This window comes from Tyto alba, unplaced genomic scaffold (assembly GCF_018691265.1).
Source record: "Tyto alba isolate M040663 unplaced genomic scaffold, T.alba_DEE_v4.0 Super-Scaffold_13, whole genome shotgun sequence".
NCBI classification, from domain to species: Eukaryota; Metazoa; Chordata; class Aves; order Strigiformes; family Tytonidae; genus Tyto; species Tyto alba.
In genome coordinates this window covers 29,139,900-29,157,432 of record NW_024881275.1, presented here as the reverse complement: position 1 = coordinate 29,157,432, position 17,533 = coordinate 29,139,900, and the positions used below count along the sequence as shown (strand labels likewise).

General features: G+C 41.8%; 1 protein-coding gene across 5 annotated transcripts in view; it reads left to right on the top strand.

The window, feature by feature from the left end:
* The window catches only part of TJP2 (tight junction protein 2), a 70,203-nt gene that overhangs the window by 14,407 nt on the left and 38,263 nt on the right, over positions 1 to 17,533 (top strand). The window contains exon 1 of one of the 5 annotated variants that reach the window (XM_042787677.1): positions 6,971 to 7,251. The exons of 2 other annotated variants lie outside the window; for them this stretch is intronic. In XM_042787677.1, coding sequence (XP_042643611.1) covers positions 7,189 to 7,251 — 63 coding nt within the window. In that variant the 5' untranslated portion in view covers positions 6,971 to 7,188. Of the gene's footprint in view, positions 1 to 6,970; positions 7,252 to 7,706; positions 7,730 to 8,747; positions 8,770 to 17,533 lie in introns of those variants that run through there. 2 more of the 5 variants (XM_032983850.2, XM_032983852.2) reach the window with 2 other exon arrangements.

Below are 17,533 nucleotides of genomic sequence, written 5' to 3'. Positions count from 1 at the left end.
TGAAAATGGGATCTTTTTTTTCTTTACTCTGTTGTCTTAGTTTATTTGAGCTGTAACAGTTGATTACCACGGTAAAGTTTTTGATGTTGTAAGGCTTGACTTTAGTGAGGGAAGGCAGATAAATTGCCAAAAACAGAGGATTGTTTCACAGCCTTGCAAGGAGTAGTCAAGAAGCATGGAGAAGGGAGGAAGGAGATAAGATGTAAGCAAAATGAATGTTCAGACAGAATGTGCTCAATGTGTGGTGCCTTCTGGTTCAAAATGAACAAGTTGGGGGTGGGGAAGAGATTTTTCTTTCAATTGTTGATATGCACTTCTGTATGGTGATTGAGGAGAAAAACAGTACGCATTTCTGTACTTTAGATGTGTTTAAACTACTTAATTACTTAATTCTTTAGAATTAACAGTACTAGCTTTTGTAGCCTCTTAAATTAATAGAGGTCAAAGTGTTTGTGCCAAAGAAAGTTGATTCAGTTTTCCTAGTCTGTAGAGGAAGTGGGGATTGAGTGTGTCCAGGTAGAGTCACTGTTAAGTCTCTATTTCACTTTAGCTTGCTTTACTTATCACTGTAATTTTCAAGAAACTGCAGAGTACTTTAAAACATTGCATAGATGAAAATGTGTTTAGAATAAATAGGCTGTATTCCTTCATTCTCCCAACTATCATTTTTTATTGACTATTATCAAGCACCTCTGGCTGTTCTCATGTTGCTTTTTATCTGTCCTGTGAAATGTGCTCTACATCTGTATTTTCTAATTCGCATATTCTCTGCAAAGATGTAACAACAAACAAAACAAGTAGTCTTCTGCGATTTTTAGCAGATGTGAGATCTAGCAGAACTGATGACTAATATTTCAAAACTGTTGAGAAAAATACACTATATTACTGTATTTCATACTGTTAATATCTAGTCCTGTTCCTAGTTGTTCTGCATATAATAGTTCGTCACAGTAAACTTCTTTTTCATGAACTTGAAATTGAGTCTATAATTGACTTAAAACAGCGCTGCTTCTTGTTTTAAATTGGTATGCACATGTTTTAAATTTTGATGATTTGAAACATCTAGGTAAATCTCTTTTTTTTTTTTTTTTTTTTTTAAAAAAAAAAAAGGTACTTACAATGAGAATATCAAAATAGATGGCCAGGTAAGCCACAGATGATTTTGTACTGTTGATTACCTCAGAAAAAGTATGTATGAAGTGTGTGATGCTGTTTGTGTTTGGCTCTGTTTCTTCCAGGGACATCTGTGCTTTCTAAAATAACAGTCTTTCCACCTTTCAAAGCAGCAATTGTAAGTGTGTATACCTGTGCATCCTTACACTAGACCAGAGATGGCCAATGTACTGCGCCATGCAAGCTGCATGCTGAAATCTTTATGCTTGTCGTGGTTTGAGCTCAGAGGGCAACTGAGTGCCACGCTGCTGCTCACTCCACATCCCCCCTCAGCGCTGGGAAGGAGAAAATAAGTAAAGTATTGGGATTCGAGATAGGACAAGGAAGGATGAATCACCCATTATGGTCACAGGCGAAAGGCAGTCTCGTTAGGGGAAGAAAAAATAACATAGATTTATTACAGATACTGACAACAACACTTAACAGACAAAGTAGGATAGTGAGAAGTATTACCACATCTTGAAAACAACTCCCCTTACCCTTCTCTTCTTCCCAGGCTCAGCTCTGCTCTTGCCATCTCTACCTTCTCCCCCCAGTGGCACAGGGAATAGGTGGTGCAGTCAGTGTTGCCACTTCTTTTACCTGGGGGAGGGGAAGCTGGGAATTTCTTACCCCTGCTTCAGCATAGTCCCCCTCTCACAGGAGACAGTCCTCCACAACTTTTCTCTGACTTGAGTTCTTCCAACGGGATGCAGCCCTTCCCAAGCTGCTCTGGCATGGGAAACCCCTGCATGTTGCAATCCTCCCAGTGCCGAACTACAACAGTAGGGGCTGCTTCTTCCCACAGGGTCCTGGCCTCCTTCAGGCGCAATCCCCTGAGACTGTGTGGGGCCCCCCACAGACCACAGGTCAGCATCTGCTCTATCATAGACCTCCATGGGTGGTGCGGTAGGGGTCAGCCCTGACATCTCACCACAGGATACAGGGGGGTCTGTGCTTCGGCACACTTCCCCCTGCCTTTCTTCCTCCGTTCCTCCACAGACCAGATGTCACAACTCCTCACAAGGTCCCTTCTTAAATACATTCTTGCAGAGGCACAGCAGATTGGCTTGGCCTTGATGCAGAGGTGGGACCAGCCTGGAGCCAGGGGAGCTTTAAGAAGCTTCTCATGGGTCTACCATTGTAGCCCCCCTTGCTTGCTACCAAAAAAAACCCCAGCACTCAAACACAGGGCACTGCTGCATAATCACAAGCTGTACTTTGGAAGTGGAGGCAAGGGGCAGGATAACGAACATGTCACTCTGCTTTAAGCTGGCACTTGCGTCATGCAATAACCCAGGAACAATAGGCTAATTCAGGTGGAAGGGGACCTCAGGAGGTTTCTAGTCCAATCTCTTGCCCAGAACAGGGTCAGCTATGAGATCAGAACAGTTTGCTTGGGGCTTTACCCAGCTGGGGTTTGAAAAGACAAGGACAGACATGTTACAGTCTCTCTGTGCCCTGAGTCCATGGTTTGGCTGACTTCGTGAGGAAAATTTTTTATTCTTATATCCATCTGAACCTCTCTTGTTTGAACTTTTGCCCATCATCTTCTTGCCTCTCTCTACTGTTATGAAACTTGCTGCATCTCCTCAATCTGCTCCCATCAGCACCAGTGGGCTGCTGTTAGGTATTCCAAAGCAATCCTTCCTCCAGGGTGAATAATCCCAGCTGCCACAGCTTCCTCTTGCAGGGCCAGTACTTCAGCCCCCACCGTCTTGGTGGCCCTCCATTAGATTCACTTCTACATGTGGTAACAAGTGCTGAGATAGTATTCATGGCTTCTCTTCTCCAGTGCCACCAAGACAGAGGTTAAGATTACCGTACCATAGATTTGATTTAACCCCAGTGTAAAGTTACATGTTTGAACCATATGCAGCTCCTGAGCAGTTTGAGAGTCAGAGGTCAGCTACCTACACATTTCCTAATCCTGAAGGCTGAATCTACTCGGGCCCAGGTTACTATATAAAGAAGTGGATGTAACTGGATTTATGAATCATTTAGGTAGGACTGGGCTGACTGATTGGTGTGATTTTGCAGGCTGATGACAGACAGCAGTCTAAAGAGATTGCCTGGAAGGGAAGGGAGAAGGGCTGTTTGGCAACATGGTATTTTTAGAAACTTCTACAATGCCTTTCATCAGAGGATCATGAACACCTTCTTAAAAGCAAAACTGACATCTCTGTTCAGATAGTTCAACTGCTGGACTAGCAGCCTACATTCCTAGTATCTCTTGCTGAAATCAGTTCCCAGTTCTTTTAAGGAGGTTGCCTGTTTGCCATGCTGTCTAGCAGCACTACTAAGTGTTGAACTTTAACATTTAAAAAAAAAACAAAAAAAAACAAAAAAAACAACGAACTGATTGTCAGAGGGGCCAGTTAAAAGGCTTGATGTTGGGGAGCAGACAGAGAGAACCTGAATCTTAACATGGCAACCAATCTTGGTTGCTGGAGGCAAGTTGCTGAATAGCCTTACTTAGTGGGCAGGAGTAACTGTGAGGCAGCTGCTTGTTTTAAATTTGCATCGTGTAGTGTTAAACGGGTGTTCCCTCTGCTGGTGCTGGAAGCAGCACAACTGCTTCATTCACAGTAGCATTAGATAATTTATGGAATACATCCTAGGTTTTGCATGACTCAAGCTACAGCAAGTGATCTCTCTAAATTAGTGCTACACAGACCGTAGATTTAATCTGATTGTAGGCAAAGAATGTCTGCCTTGATTACGCAAGCTGAAAATCTCAATAAGAAATGTGCTCACTAGAAGTTATCTGTATGTTTCGTATAGAGTTAGTACCAACTAATCTTTACATGGAAGTTAATGGTAAAATCTCTACACACCTACATGACATTTCATGAAATCCCCTGCATGTGATACTGCTTTGTACGATTATTGCACATGCAGAATAGCTGGCCCTAAACACTGCAGAGGACAGAACTGCATGTTTGTAGCCCAATTTGTGTAATTTCGCAGTAGCATTGATATCCAGCCTTTCCTCTTCATGATGCAGTACCCCTTCCAGGACTGACAACTGTACTGCACCTTCTGTTTCAAAGGGAGACAGTGAGTGACAAGTGCATGCACCCATGCCTCCAAACGCTCTGAAGTACGCAGAGACCTGAATAGACAGAACAGACCATTTTGCGGGGTCTCCTGCCCCTCTTCTGTTTGTGCTGCTGTCTCAGGTCAGTTTTGGCTAGTTTGTAGGTATTTTGTATAGTCAATCATGATCCACAGTGTAGGGTCTTGTGACATTTAAGAGAAGCTGAGTTAGAAGGAGAATTTATATCTAGTCGTACACTTAAAGATGTGCTTCTTCGAGCTGCTGCTTAGAGGTTTTGTTTTCCTTCAGCTTACAAGGGAAGAGAATAGGGATGCTGTCCTCCTGTGGAATAGCTGTTAGGTGAACTGGGTTTTTTGAGTGCCTGTTCTCCCTTTTCCTGCCACAGGAGGCAAGAACTTGAGGTGCTGGAGGAGTTCCTGCAGCTTTTGTCACTGGTTACACTGCTATCTTGTATCCTTCCATTTTTGGTTTAGGTGACATCATCATCCCCTCATAAGGCCCACCTGCATATCCACCTTGAGAGTATAGTTCAGTTAAAGGGCAGAAAGTACCCAAGCAGGCCTGAAAGTCTGTTCTGTGTGGTTGAATTGCAGGATAACTAACTTGTAAATTATTACATTGATAGTTATATCAGTCCATGCAATCAGTATGGGCATCCGGGCACTTGGCCAAGCTCTAGTGTGAGTATGAGCACTAGAGGTCACTTACTGCTCACATTTGCAGGCTGATATGGAATGGTTTATCTGCCCGTTGTGGCAGAGCAGCTGTTTGGTTTGAGAAAAGAAATAGGAAAGCAGGGGAAAGTATGTGTCCTCTGTACTCTTACAAGTGAGAAATTTTATGAATAAACATGGGAAGTATTTTGATAGCGCAAATGGATTGGTTTTCATCTGTTATTGCAGGAAACTGAATGGAGAGAAACTGATAGGCCCTTCCCAGGTGATGATTTGTGGCAAGGGATTGAAAACCAGTATATTATGCTTGCATAATTGTGGTCAGTTCCAGCATCTATGTTGCACTTACCTCAGGCTAGTTAAGTGAGTTAACCTTGGTTGCTGCCCTGCAGCTCGGGGAAATATGGCCTGATAACCCTACTATTAGTGATAACACTGTGTGGCTTTGATAAAGTCACAGAACATGACAAAATGAGGCTGTAGGCCAAGCCACAGCTTCTGTCTGCAACAAGAAGCGTAACCTTCTTTGGCCTTGGACAGGATGGACAGACCCTTATGTTGTTCTGACTGGCACTGCTTGCACTCACCAACAGGTTGTGTCTAGTGGGGAATCGAGTGCTAGCTCTTCATCTTCTGCCAGAGCCTGTGTGGAGGGAGGTGGCTGCAGGAGGCTGGTGCTCTACTTTATGCTGCCAGGAACTTGATATGTGTGTTAAGTCTGCAGTCACATTGAATCTAGTGGCTTCTCCTTTCCCTGTCCCACCTGATGTCTGCCAACTGCTCTCTTTGAAAAAAGTATATTGCCATCCAGCTAAAAAAAGATAACGATCTTGCATCTAAAACTACATAGCTGTCTGCAGCAAAGTCTTACCATGTCCTATCAAAATGAAAGCCAGTTTGTGTTATTTTCATTGTGTCTTGTCCTGCTGCTGTGGCGTAATATCCTATGGTGAGGTTGCCAGCCAGTGCTAGCTCTTTGGAAAGTTGCCTCCAGATTGCAGAGTTGTGCAGAAGAGCTCAGCAGTGCTGAGAGTGGCAGCTGTTTTGCCTTGCCCTGCTGTCTCATGGAGAAATTCCTGATGCCAGATGTTATCAGAGAACCCCCATGTGTGCGAGGAGCCTGGCCTCCCACGTTTCATTTTTCCAAGTGGTCTTGACTTTGGTTGTATACTGGAACAAAAGTTGGATGGTATAACACACTTGTAAAACTGAGAGGAGCAGCCAGATGAAAGAACAGCAGAGTTCATGCTTTGGCATTTTTCGTCCTTTTTCTCTGCAAATTTGAGGCCAGGCCATACAAAGTAACATGCTGTTTGCATTCTTTTTTTAAAGCATTGGCTTAAGAAAGCTCTTCCCTTACAGTTTGTCCTCATTCTTAATTTCTTCCTTCCAAGAGTTGATCCAAATATTGACTCATCCACCCAAAATAACGTAACTCCAGGAAGACAGTAGCACTGAGAAGAGAATCTTTTATTGCTGAATATAAGTGTGGTTGAACTTCTGCCAGTCTTCTCCTTAGTGCTTTTAGTTGACCAGTCATTTCTGCAAGCCCTTGAGAATAGTTACCTCAAGAACATACTTTTTTAAAAAGATGTAATTACAGCCTCAGAACCAAGCAGTTCAGCCTCTGAATTAATAGCAGCGGTGTTGACTTTGAGACTAATGTGAGAGGGCTGTTTGGCGGTGGGAAGGAAACCTGGCTGTGGCTCCAGACTTGGGGAAGCCATCGGGTGTGCGGGGGCTTTCAAATCCAAATCCATGTCCTCCTAAAAACACACAAACGGAAAAGGTAGAAACGATGGGCGTGTTTCTGGTTGACGAAACAAGGCTGTGGATGCTGTCCAAAAGCCCCATGTCAGAAATGCTGCCTGGGCTCGGACCGTGGGGCCCATCTCTCCCGTTTACCCTGTGACAGGCGTCAGCTACTGGCCCCTGCCAACTGCAAGAATACAAGAAATATTTTTGTAAATGGAGAATAACAATTCTTTTCTTCCCGGGGAGAATGAAAATGTTTCTTCGCCTCCCCCGGGGCGTTGGCAGGCTTGATTGGCTGGCGGCGGAGGGCGACCGGGCCCCGGCGGTACAAAGTCGCTCTGTGGCGGGCTCCTCAGTGCCGGCTTTGTTCCCGGCGGGCTCCGGCCGCCCCCGCCGCCCAGCGGCCTGGCCGGTTTCCTCCGGCCCTTCCCGGGCAGCGGGGTCGAGGCGGGGGAGAAGCATGCCCGAGGCTGGCGGATGTGACCGCTAGCGCCCGGGGCCGCGGGCGGCAGCGGCCGGCGGCGCGGCAGGGTCGGCGATGTTACTATGGGAGCGACGCAGGGCTCCGCCGGGAGCGAACCACGGGCGCCCGCAGGGGGGGCGGAGCAGGTCTGTAGCCTCCCCGCCGCGCTCCGCCTCCCGTCGGCACCTCTCCCCCCCCCCACCCCCCCCCCGGCCGTGGTAGTGCCCCCCACCCCGCGGCGGGGGGCGGAGGAGGGGGCTCGGGCCGCGGGGCTGTGGGTTGGGCGGTGTGCGGGGCGCGGCTGTGGCACCAAACGAGGGGCGTGTGGCCCCACGGGAGGCTCGCTTGCGGGTGGTAACGTGTATTTCAGACCCGCTTATTAAGCGGGTTCCTGTGGCGGCGGCGCCGCCTCCGATCAGGGCCGGGACCACCCGCCCTTCAGGCGGAGAAGCCGCTCGTAGGAGGGGGATGGACCCGCGTAGTGCGGGCTGCCCACCGCCTCGGGCTGCCGGTGGCACCGCTGGAGCCGAAGGACGGTGGAAATCCCGTGGGTTTTTTTCAGTGAAATCGGAGCGGGGAGCTTCAGAGCCGGCGGGCAGGAGCAGAGGGGCGTTCAGCTCTCGGGTGCGTGGGCTTGCCCCGCTGTAACGCTGGCCTGTTTCTTAGGTCTTCAACGCTGGAAGACAAAGCATAACTTTATAGGTTAAATACTGGTTGTGCTCAAGATACAAGTCAAGTGTTTTAACAGAAAATACTCCTGTTTCTGTGGTAAAAAAACCTCCCATGTTCGAGGAAAAAAAAAAAATCCTTTTCTCCCCCTCCCTGGCCCCTGCTTTTTTTTGTCTTTAAATTTAAAGACAGTTGACTTTTTATGGGAAAATGTGTTTTCTTTCACCTGTTGCTGAACTGTAGTAGTCAACATAGCTACAGAGCACCGGGGTGTGGGAAGCAGCGTCTCTCAGGGCTGGAGGGGCAGCAAGGTGCCGATGCTAGCGTGCAGGATTTATCTGCAGTCATCACCCCCACTAAAACATGGGTGGAAGCCACAAGCAGAACTCACTTATGCCTCATAGCTCATTTTGTGGCCTGTAGAATAATTAGTACTGTAAGTATCCTTTTTGTGTATGGAGTCTGTGTGTATTAGCTAATACCCCGTACTGCACCTGGTAGGGGTGCTTGTTGGCCATCAGTGAACTAGCATTTGATGCTTCATGTTATGTGATGTGTGGTTTGGTGGTGTTGGTTGTTTGGTTGGTTTTTTGGTTTGTTGTGGTTGTTTTGTTGTTGTTTGGTTGGGGGTTTTTTTTGTTGTTTCTTGTTTGGTTGTTCTAAATCACAAAGGTTGTGCAGTTGATCTAGGTAATTATCCTATTCTTACTCAACACTTCTGTTATTTTCATCATCCCCTGTACTTGTCAGTTTCATCTCTTCTGAGTCCCTCTTGTAAGCTCTTTGACACAGATCCCATTGTATTTGACACTTCTGTTGCTGCAGTGCGTTTAGTAAGGAGGTATAATCATTTGCTGATGGTTCGGGTGAGAGAAACAAATATCCATGACAATGTATTGGTGACTTGCCTTGCAGGGTTATCTTGGGGAGGAGGTTTAAATGTGTTGACCTGAGATGGATGGAAAGCCATCAAGTTACAGAGCTTGTATTTACAGGTATATGCTTTAGATGTACACTTTACATGTCTGTTGCTTAAATACTTCATTTAAACAGAATCATAGTGAGTATGGAATGGTGCCTGAAGTAAGAGACCTTGCAGTGTATTTCAGCAAATGTTGTACTGGTAGGTCATGGTGTCAGTCTTCTACCACTTAAACAGCAACATTTTTTTGGACCTGTTTTTATCAATATTGGTGGAATCCTTGCTCATTGGAAGTTAATGACAACACTTCCTTTGGCTTGATAAAAAGTGTGGGTTGTCAGGTCTCTACTTAGTGTATGGGGTTTCATCAAACTGTTTTGGGATCTGCCTTTCATTTAAAGAAATAGGAATTAAATGGTTTGGATACAGCTTCTTTTTGTTTCACAGCTGCGAGTCCATGCAGTGTGGAAGTAGGCTGTGTTGGCTATGAGTTCAGTGGCAGCTTCTCTGTCAGCAAAAAGGGAATTTTGGCTGATCTTTCCTCCTGCCTATTGTTTGAGACTGAGAAAGCTCATGTTTCTTATGCATACTGAAGTAGGGACAAATTGTCAGTGTGACTACTGCAATGGTTATATTCCATATATTACAGTTATTAATTAGGCCACAATTCTGTTTCTTTTATAAAGGCAACAAACAGTTCGTTCACTGTTTTTTAGAAGACAGAAAAATAATCTGGAGAGATTCTACAGCTATGATTTCTGGTTTCCTCTTTATTTTTCTTAAGCTATGCAAACAATATAAAATTTATGGTTACACTAGGAATTCTGTTTTTCTCAGCTTGTGATTGTTAGAACTATAAGACAAATGAGGATCCATCTGGCATTGGAAACATTTTTTGAGTCCTCTGTGTAACAGAAAGTGGTAAATTGCGGTATTTTCTTAGGAAGCTGACATTGCTGATGCTGCAGGAATCTCTTTTTTGAATGACCCGAACTGTATATAATTTATGAGACAAATAGTATGGTGTAATTCATGACTATGTTAAAATTGCAGATGAACTTAAAATCACTTTGTATTTTAAAAACTTATTTGGAATGTATTTCTTACCATCAAAATGAAGCTTTTGCCAAGAGTTTTGTGATCTGTGCTGGTACATTTGCAGACATGTACTGCAAATACTAGCCTTAAGGCAGAATTACGTTTCTGAACGCATCTTAGCTGGAATGTACAGTGGAAACTAATATATACATGCAATTATTCTTGATGCTATGTAAGAATAAAGCTTCATCTAACTTACTAAACAGCAGGAAGGATGTGTTCATGAACCCTCCAGGCATCTCAATCTAGTAGCTTAAAAATAGAATAAAGATTAAAATGCTCCTTCAAGCCCTACAGTGGTAGCAGTTAACTAAGCAGGCAGATGATGGTCAACATCTTTCTGGGTGTTTTCTTGTTCCCTATTAAATAATCAGAGAGCAATATCTTTTTACCTACTCAGCTGATGGAGTCTCTAGATCTGATTAACAATAAACAACAAAATTAGTGCTTCACAACTGAATTTTGGATAAACAATTCTTGTTACAAATACACAATATCAAAAAAGAAAAAAATCTCACAAAAAAAAAAAGCCAGCTGTGATCTAACGGCTTCCTTATACAGCTACAAGAAATTATACACCTATCCATTATTTATTTATTTGTTACTTAATAATATATGTCCTCGACCTGCCATATCTTTCCCTTGCACATGCATTCCTATTCTGTGATGGGAAAGCACTTGGGACGGTCATTCCTTATGATTCTTAGTCAGTATGAGCTTTTTGGAGAGAATGCAGGATGTCCAGCTAGACTGTCATTCCAGGCTCCACAAACAAAGCTGTGAGAGGCAAATTGTTGTCCTTTGACTGAACTCAGAGCTTGCTGCCAGGGTCAGTGCTTGGCACTGATTGCTCTTCTTTCTATGTTCCAGCACTGCAAAAATCTGCTGGATGATATGGGTTTCTATTAGTGGCCAGGGCTGAGGATTCTTCTGTTCAGTCAGTGTTTCAGAAGCTTTTTGAAGAGTTGCAGAACAGGATGAAAAACAACTTACATTTTTAATTACTGTGTTTTCCTAAGTAATTTTTATTCTAGAAATAAAAAGTGGTCAGTGGTTTTGGTTATTCTATTCATATAGTTAATACATTTTTAACACAGTTGAAGTGACAGTAGCATAGCTGATTAGTAGCATGTCTGTGCATGCTCTTTAGATGATGCCATCAGAGCTTCTGTTTCTGTGTAGAATTGTACTGGCATTGTTTTGTCTTCGGACTACATAATGACCACAGTTTAGCTGTAAATTTTTATTTTCTAGCACTTAGTTTCCTGAAAGTCTTACAGTTTAGTGTCAAAATAGGGGTGTTGTTAATGACCCAGTACCTTGGCAGGGACTCCCTTTCAGTTGCTGACATACCCGAATGTGCTTTGTTTTAGTATGATGTGTTACAGTAGGTCAGGTTGCAGAAACCCTGCGGTCAGACTTCTGAAGGCATAGTGTTGCTTGCAGATGGATGCCTGCTGGCATTTCCAATAGCTGCTACAAACTCAGTTACCCTTTGGCAATTACGCTTCCCTATCTATTTGTGTGTAGTGCCCAGTGCACCTAGAAGGTTTAAGGATAGGCTAAGATGGGAGAAGAAGGTGCTGAGATCTTCAGACATGTGCCTCGGATGCACTTGTGAAGCTGTTGGTAAATATGAAAAGCCCTGTACCAAAATCCTGCTGGTACATCGTCTTTGAGATCACTTTGGTATATGTGAAATACGTGTAATTTATAGTCTAGCATATGGGGATGCCTTGGGTGTGTTTTGTCATTTTCTGTGTGTTTTTTTATTATGATGCCTTAATAATTTTAATGTTGCTATAGTGTTAAACTATAGAATTTAATTCATTAAATTTCATCTGTTAACTCTCTGCCAGATGTAATAATCTGACTTCATCTTCCATTCTTTTCCAAGCTTTCTTTTCCTGCTTTACCTTGTAGAAGCCAGTAGATACATTCCTAATTGTCTTCTGCAGCAATAAGGATGGACTAAATTGCTTGGATCACAATGATTTGAAAAGGGATAAAAATTTTCTTACCTTTTTGTAAAGCTTGTTTGTCTGTGGGCAGGTACTTTTTCTTTCATATGGGAAAAAAGCAGAACACTTCATCACGGTTAGCTTCTGCTTTGTGTGTCAGAAGGTCCCTGAAGCATATAATGCTCTTTTATGTGGCTTAGACCACAAGAAGAAAACTTTCTGTTCTGAATCTCAGTTGAGAATGAATTTTCAGTTGCTACCAAAGTGTGTTTTGCTCTGGGTGGTAACTTAATGAAAGCATTTATAAGTCTTAATGATTCTGAGATGTTTAATTTCCTCTTAGCCACATATGCAAAAGGATTCTCTTTATTTTCTTTCCCAGTTCTTTTCAAAGCTTTATGTGTTTTATGAAGGTAGCTAACAGTTGCAAAAGGAGGAATAGAATTTGTTCTGTCACTCGCTGATCTTGTTCTGGTCAGCTTATTCTTTGTGTACTTCAGTTTGCAGTTCAGGGGAAACAGCACTATTTCACAGGGATGTGTCAGTTTTGTTTCATTTACTGGTTGAAGTGAAGCTTGAAGTTCCTTACATTGACATTACATGCATGTGAAATGTTGACTTCGTAGAAAGATTGCATCGGGGGTTCTAGTTTGAAATTGTTCGTTCTGCTGGCATCCTTTCAAGCGAAGCAAGAATGGCTGCAAATAAATTCGGATTGGTGCTTTGGGAATGAGTCAGCAAACTGAAAGTTACTATCTTGATACTAAAGAAAAAGGGCAGCTGACTTCACCCCTCTACCACCGTTTGTGTTGATTTACTGGTTATTGGTTGACTGGTGTCATTAACACTGTTGGTTGGAATAATTTCTACATAACTTGGGGAGTGTTTGAAATGTTCTTTATAACAACATATACTGATGTTAGCAAAGTCATGTGCTAGTACATAACTGCATGGTATACTTCAGCTTCACATCATACATTGCAAAAGGATCGAGGAGAAGGAATGGAAAATACTTCAATTTTACCATTCTAATCTGCCCTTCTGTTGTTTTCCTACATCAAAATTGTATTATCAGTGTTATCAGGTATGTGGTGAGTTTTGGTATAACAAAACCTTATATTGGATGATAGGTTGCTGGTGACACTGTTCCAGAAAAATCTGGGGCTGTGGGGAGCGTTTACACTTAGTTTTATTGTTTGAAGAACCAATTATACTCCTTTGGAGGCCCTGAGGAGGAAACTTTGCTGTGAGCAAAGGAATTCTGAATGTGTTTTAATGAAGCAGGTGCAGCTGGCTTAATACAATATCTCATGGTAATTGAGATGTTGGGGGGGGGGGGGGGGGGCTTGGTGATTTTTTTTTTTTTTTCTGGTGTTTGCTTGTTTCCTGTTCTTTCAGATGTACTGGGAGGAGTATCAGTATAAGACTTATGGACCTAAACCCTTCAAATGCAATCACCACATTTGCACGCGTGCATCACGCTGTATGGATGACAGAAAATTAACTGAACTCCCTTCTGCAACAGATTTTGCTTTCATTTTAGGTATGTGCAAGACACCTTAAAGCTTAGGAGTGAACTTCAGCAATGCTTTCTGACATGACTGAGTAGGCTGTTCTGGCATCTTGAGAGGGAGAGGACTTGCTTAAGACCTTGAAGGCAGGTGGTAGAAGGAGAGGAATGTGGAGGGTTATGGCTAGTGTGTCTAGAAAACAGCTAAGAGTTGTCTGACAAATCAAGCTGTTTGTTGTGGCATATATCTGAATGAGGCTGAACATAAGACTTTAAGTTCAAAGCAGCAAATCTCTTTATAGAGATTCGGTATCTTTTGAATTGTTAATGTTAAACGTTTTTCTAACAGGAATTTGAGTTAGGTTTTTACTGTTATGGACATTTAAATGCATTTGAAGCTTTTATTTATCTAACTTGTGTATCAGAGACCTTCTGTTTGACTTTTATGTTTTGTGAGGTTTGTGATATGGCATTGACAGTTGTATGAAATGCATTGTATTGTGTGAATTTTATGGGGTTTTAGTCTTATATGTGGTCAAATGTGCCATTAAAATGTATGCATTATACAGAAACATATTCAGGTTTATTTCCTTCAGCCAAGAAAAGAAAGCTAATGTAACATTATGGAATCTTACTGCCTCAGGAATGCTGGAACAAAAGTAAAATGCTTCCAAGAATATGGCATATCATTCTTATATTAATAGAGTTAGAACAAGGGATACTAGAAACCTTAGCAGGGAAAGAAAATCTGGTTTGGTTTGGGACTAAGCTCAGAAAATAACAATTGTACCATTGTTTGAATTGTCTTGCATTATGAGTGGATGATTAAATATAAATGCTGACTTGATTGGATTGTATCCCAGCAATGAACTGGCCTTTAAAAAAACAGTTACAGGAAACAGTAGGCAGGTACCCAGCTTGTTTTTCTCAGATTCCAGAGCTGTAGTTGTTGAATAACAAAGTTTATGCAATCAGAGAGTCTGTAAGAACTATGGAATAACAGAAATGCAGTTTCTCACCAGTAGTTGCTTGATGCTAGAGTTGGTCGCTTCTACTGCTTGATTTGCCATTTTGAATATGGATGCAGGAAGCTGAAGCATTCAAAAACAGTAGCAATAGAGAAGGTGTTTCACTGAAGTTGAATAAATTTGTAGTAAGTGCTTTGGACCATGTAACGCCCATGGTACTTTGTTTTTTTTCTTTCAGTCTTTTATTTTAAGATGTTAACAAGAGTAAAAGCTATGCTTTGTCTGCAGAGAATAACTGATTCTGAAATAAGACACTTAAGGAATGGCAGCTGTACTTACATTTTTTCACAACTTAATTTGGTCTTGTTAGTTTATCTAGCATAATGACATTGATTATGCATACCTAGTGAGTTTAATTTACCTCCCCGTCAAATCCTGATACTGCAAGTACATCAGAACAAACATTTTCTTCATAATGCCAAGCTAAAAGGGGTCCTCTCGAACTTGCCTTATGCACACACTGTTTGAGCACTTTGATTCTTAGACTTCATTTTCAAAGGCATCTTAAAGAGCAGAAGGTACAGAAACAGTGTGACTGGAAAGAAATGTGTTAGGTTTTAGTTAAAGTGCATGGACTTAAGTCAAAGATAGCCTTTAAAGCTGGTGTTGATTAGGTGAACTGAAAGTTTAGTGTCCCTTCAGTAGTATTAACTTCTTGCAGTGTATCCAGAAAAGCTTACTGACATCTTAATCTGCATGACAAAAGTGAAAGTCTAGGAAAACTTCAGGAAAAAAAAAAAAACAACAAATGAACTCTCTTCACTTTCCAGTGTGTATATGCATATGCCACATACACAAGTATAATTGATCTGTCAGCCTCTTACCTTTTCATTTTGTTTCATTTTGAACTTCCAACTGAAATTGCTTGGCTTCCAGGTTTTTATCTCCTGAAGCCTTGCTGTGTTTTTGAAAAAGGGGTGGTGGGGAAATCTGCTTTATTGTGAGATTGGGCATGTGCTATGCCCCAAGGAATGAGGTTTGTTCTTTTCTTAAGAATCTCTTCAACACCTATGGGAGAATAAATTAGCATTTTCAGGGCTCCTCTGCTGGGCTGGTGCTGCATGTCCCAGAAAGAACACTGGGGAAAAACAGCTTCTGGCTTTCCTCTGTGAAGCGATGTGTGAAAAGGAAGAAAACTTTGATGAAAAAAATGTTAGTTCCCAGAATGTTATTTCTCAAGAGGCAGAAATTGTTTTCTGAAAAATAAAATAATTTAAAATATTGGGGGTGGTGTGGGGGGTGAGAGGATGGGAAAGGGTTGGGTGTAGTGGGATCTGTTTTCTTCTTCAAAATGGCAATTTTGTATTTCAGTTGAAACTGTTCCCTTACCAATTTTGAACAGTTGGTTTCCTCCTGTTGGGGGAAGCACTGGAAGAGATGCAGTGTAATATTGCCAGGGTAATGATGGAACTGTTGTTGGGCAAAAGACAGTGAAGGGAACTTGCTCCTGAAATAGATCTAAGCTTTGTTTTTAAGAGTTTTAGGTTTTCAGTAGGTAAGGCCTGTGTATCTTGCAGCTGTATTTTGGATACAGTGGGTTGGTTTTTTTCTTTTTTTTTTTTTTTCCCCTCCCTATCTTAAATAGGCTTTTGTTTAGTTTGTAATGGGATATTGTACTGGTTTTTGATGATGCATATGTATGCATCTCAGCTCAGTAGAATTCAGCTGTAACAAGAGTAACCTACTCTGCTTGTGTCTTTCACCTCGTCCCAGAAGAGTTTAGAAATTTTGCATGTATATTTTTAATTTGTATAGCATGCAAAGGTTGTAAATTGATGTTGAGTTTTATGTTCTGAATCTGTTACACTCTGCTGGGTAAATACAACTTTTTGCCTTTCTCACCATTCCACCTTCCCTGCCCCAGATAATGGCAAATGAGGTCCTGCTCCTGGTAACTTACCATCAAAGCAGTTCAGATGGCTTCTTTTGCATTTACCCCCTTCCAATGGTTAGAAAGGGAACACGTGGTTGTAAAACACCTAGTTGTTCAATAAGCATCATAGTTTTAAAAAGGCACCGGACCATCCTAAGTAATTTCTGGGTTTGAAATGATTAACCACTGCTTTTACTGGCAGAGATCACAGTAATGTGAAATACAAGGGAATGAATTTTAGAAAATTCCAGTGTGTGTATGTGTTGCTTGACTTCTGTGTTGTAATGAGAAATTGTCTTTATGTCAGCAAAATCAGGACCTTAAAGGACTTCATGGTACTTCTTGAAAGTGTAGACTTCTTATCTTCATGTTAAAAGAAGCCTGAAAGAAAAAGCTTCACTCCAAAAATGTAACTATAATTCTCCTTTTCATTGTAAGTGCTAAAATGTAGCATTTCTAATTTTAGGTGCAACTGGCATGTAGTATTGGTTCAAAATCTCCTTTAGAATTTTTCAGCTACCCGTTTCCATGGTGTCTTGGTGTGACTGATGAGTAATATGCATGGTTTATCTTTGGAGTACCAGATGTTTCTCTGTTTTCAGAACATAAAACTGCTTGGTGAATATGCTTATTTCCTTAGTATAAACAATGCAATTAATTCTTGAAATAATTGTGGTGGAAAGGCACTTAATAAAGCTGGAATTAAAAAACAAACAAACAAACAAAAAAGAAAAAAAAAAAAAAAAACACTACAAAACTCTCTGTCTGACCTATGATAGGATATGTGCTTGAGAATAAAGAAACAAAACAAAAAACACCTAGCACCTTGTTTTAACTTCACATTTTCTGTCATTTTTAGTTTGAAAGGGAAGTTTTGAAATAGGGTTTTGGCCTAACAAGATGTTAGTCCTTTCTCAGAATTTTTTAACATACAAATTATATTTATGAAAATCACTCAAATGCCAACCTGTTTGAGGAATAAATAAATTAAGATATTGTGTAATATTGAGTGATTGCTCCTCAGAGCAATAATAGCATGCTGTGCGCTGAAGCAATAGCCCGAAGTTGTATTTCTAAAACTGGAAAGAATCTCTGTATTGACAATCTGCTTTCTGGGTCAGGGAAGCAGTGTGTGCCTCAGTTGCGGCATCGCGGCACCACCTAGTGTCTGTGTCTCTGGGTTAGTTGTGAGTTTTACTTCTTGAATCTCGGCTTCTGAGTTTTGTTGGCTTGCATGGATTGTCTGTGTTGTGCAAAAACAATTTGTCAAAAACTTGGTGGGTTTCTTCTGGAATATGAGATCTCCTACTTGTTTCGCTGGCCTGCTTGAGACTTCTAAATGCCCAGCAAATTCAGTAAGAAGTGGA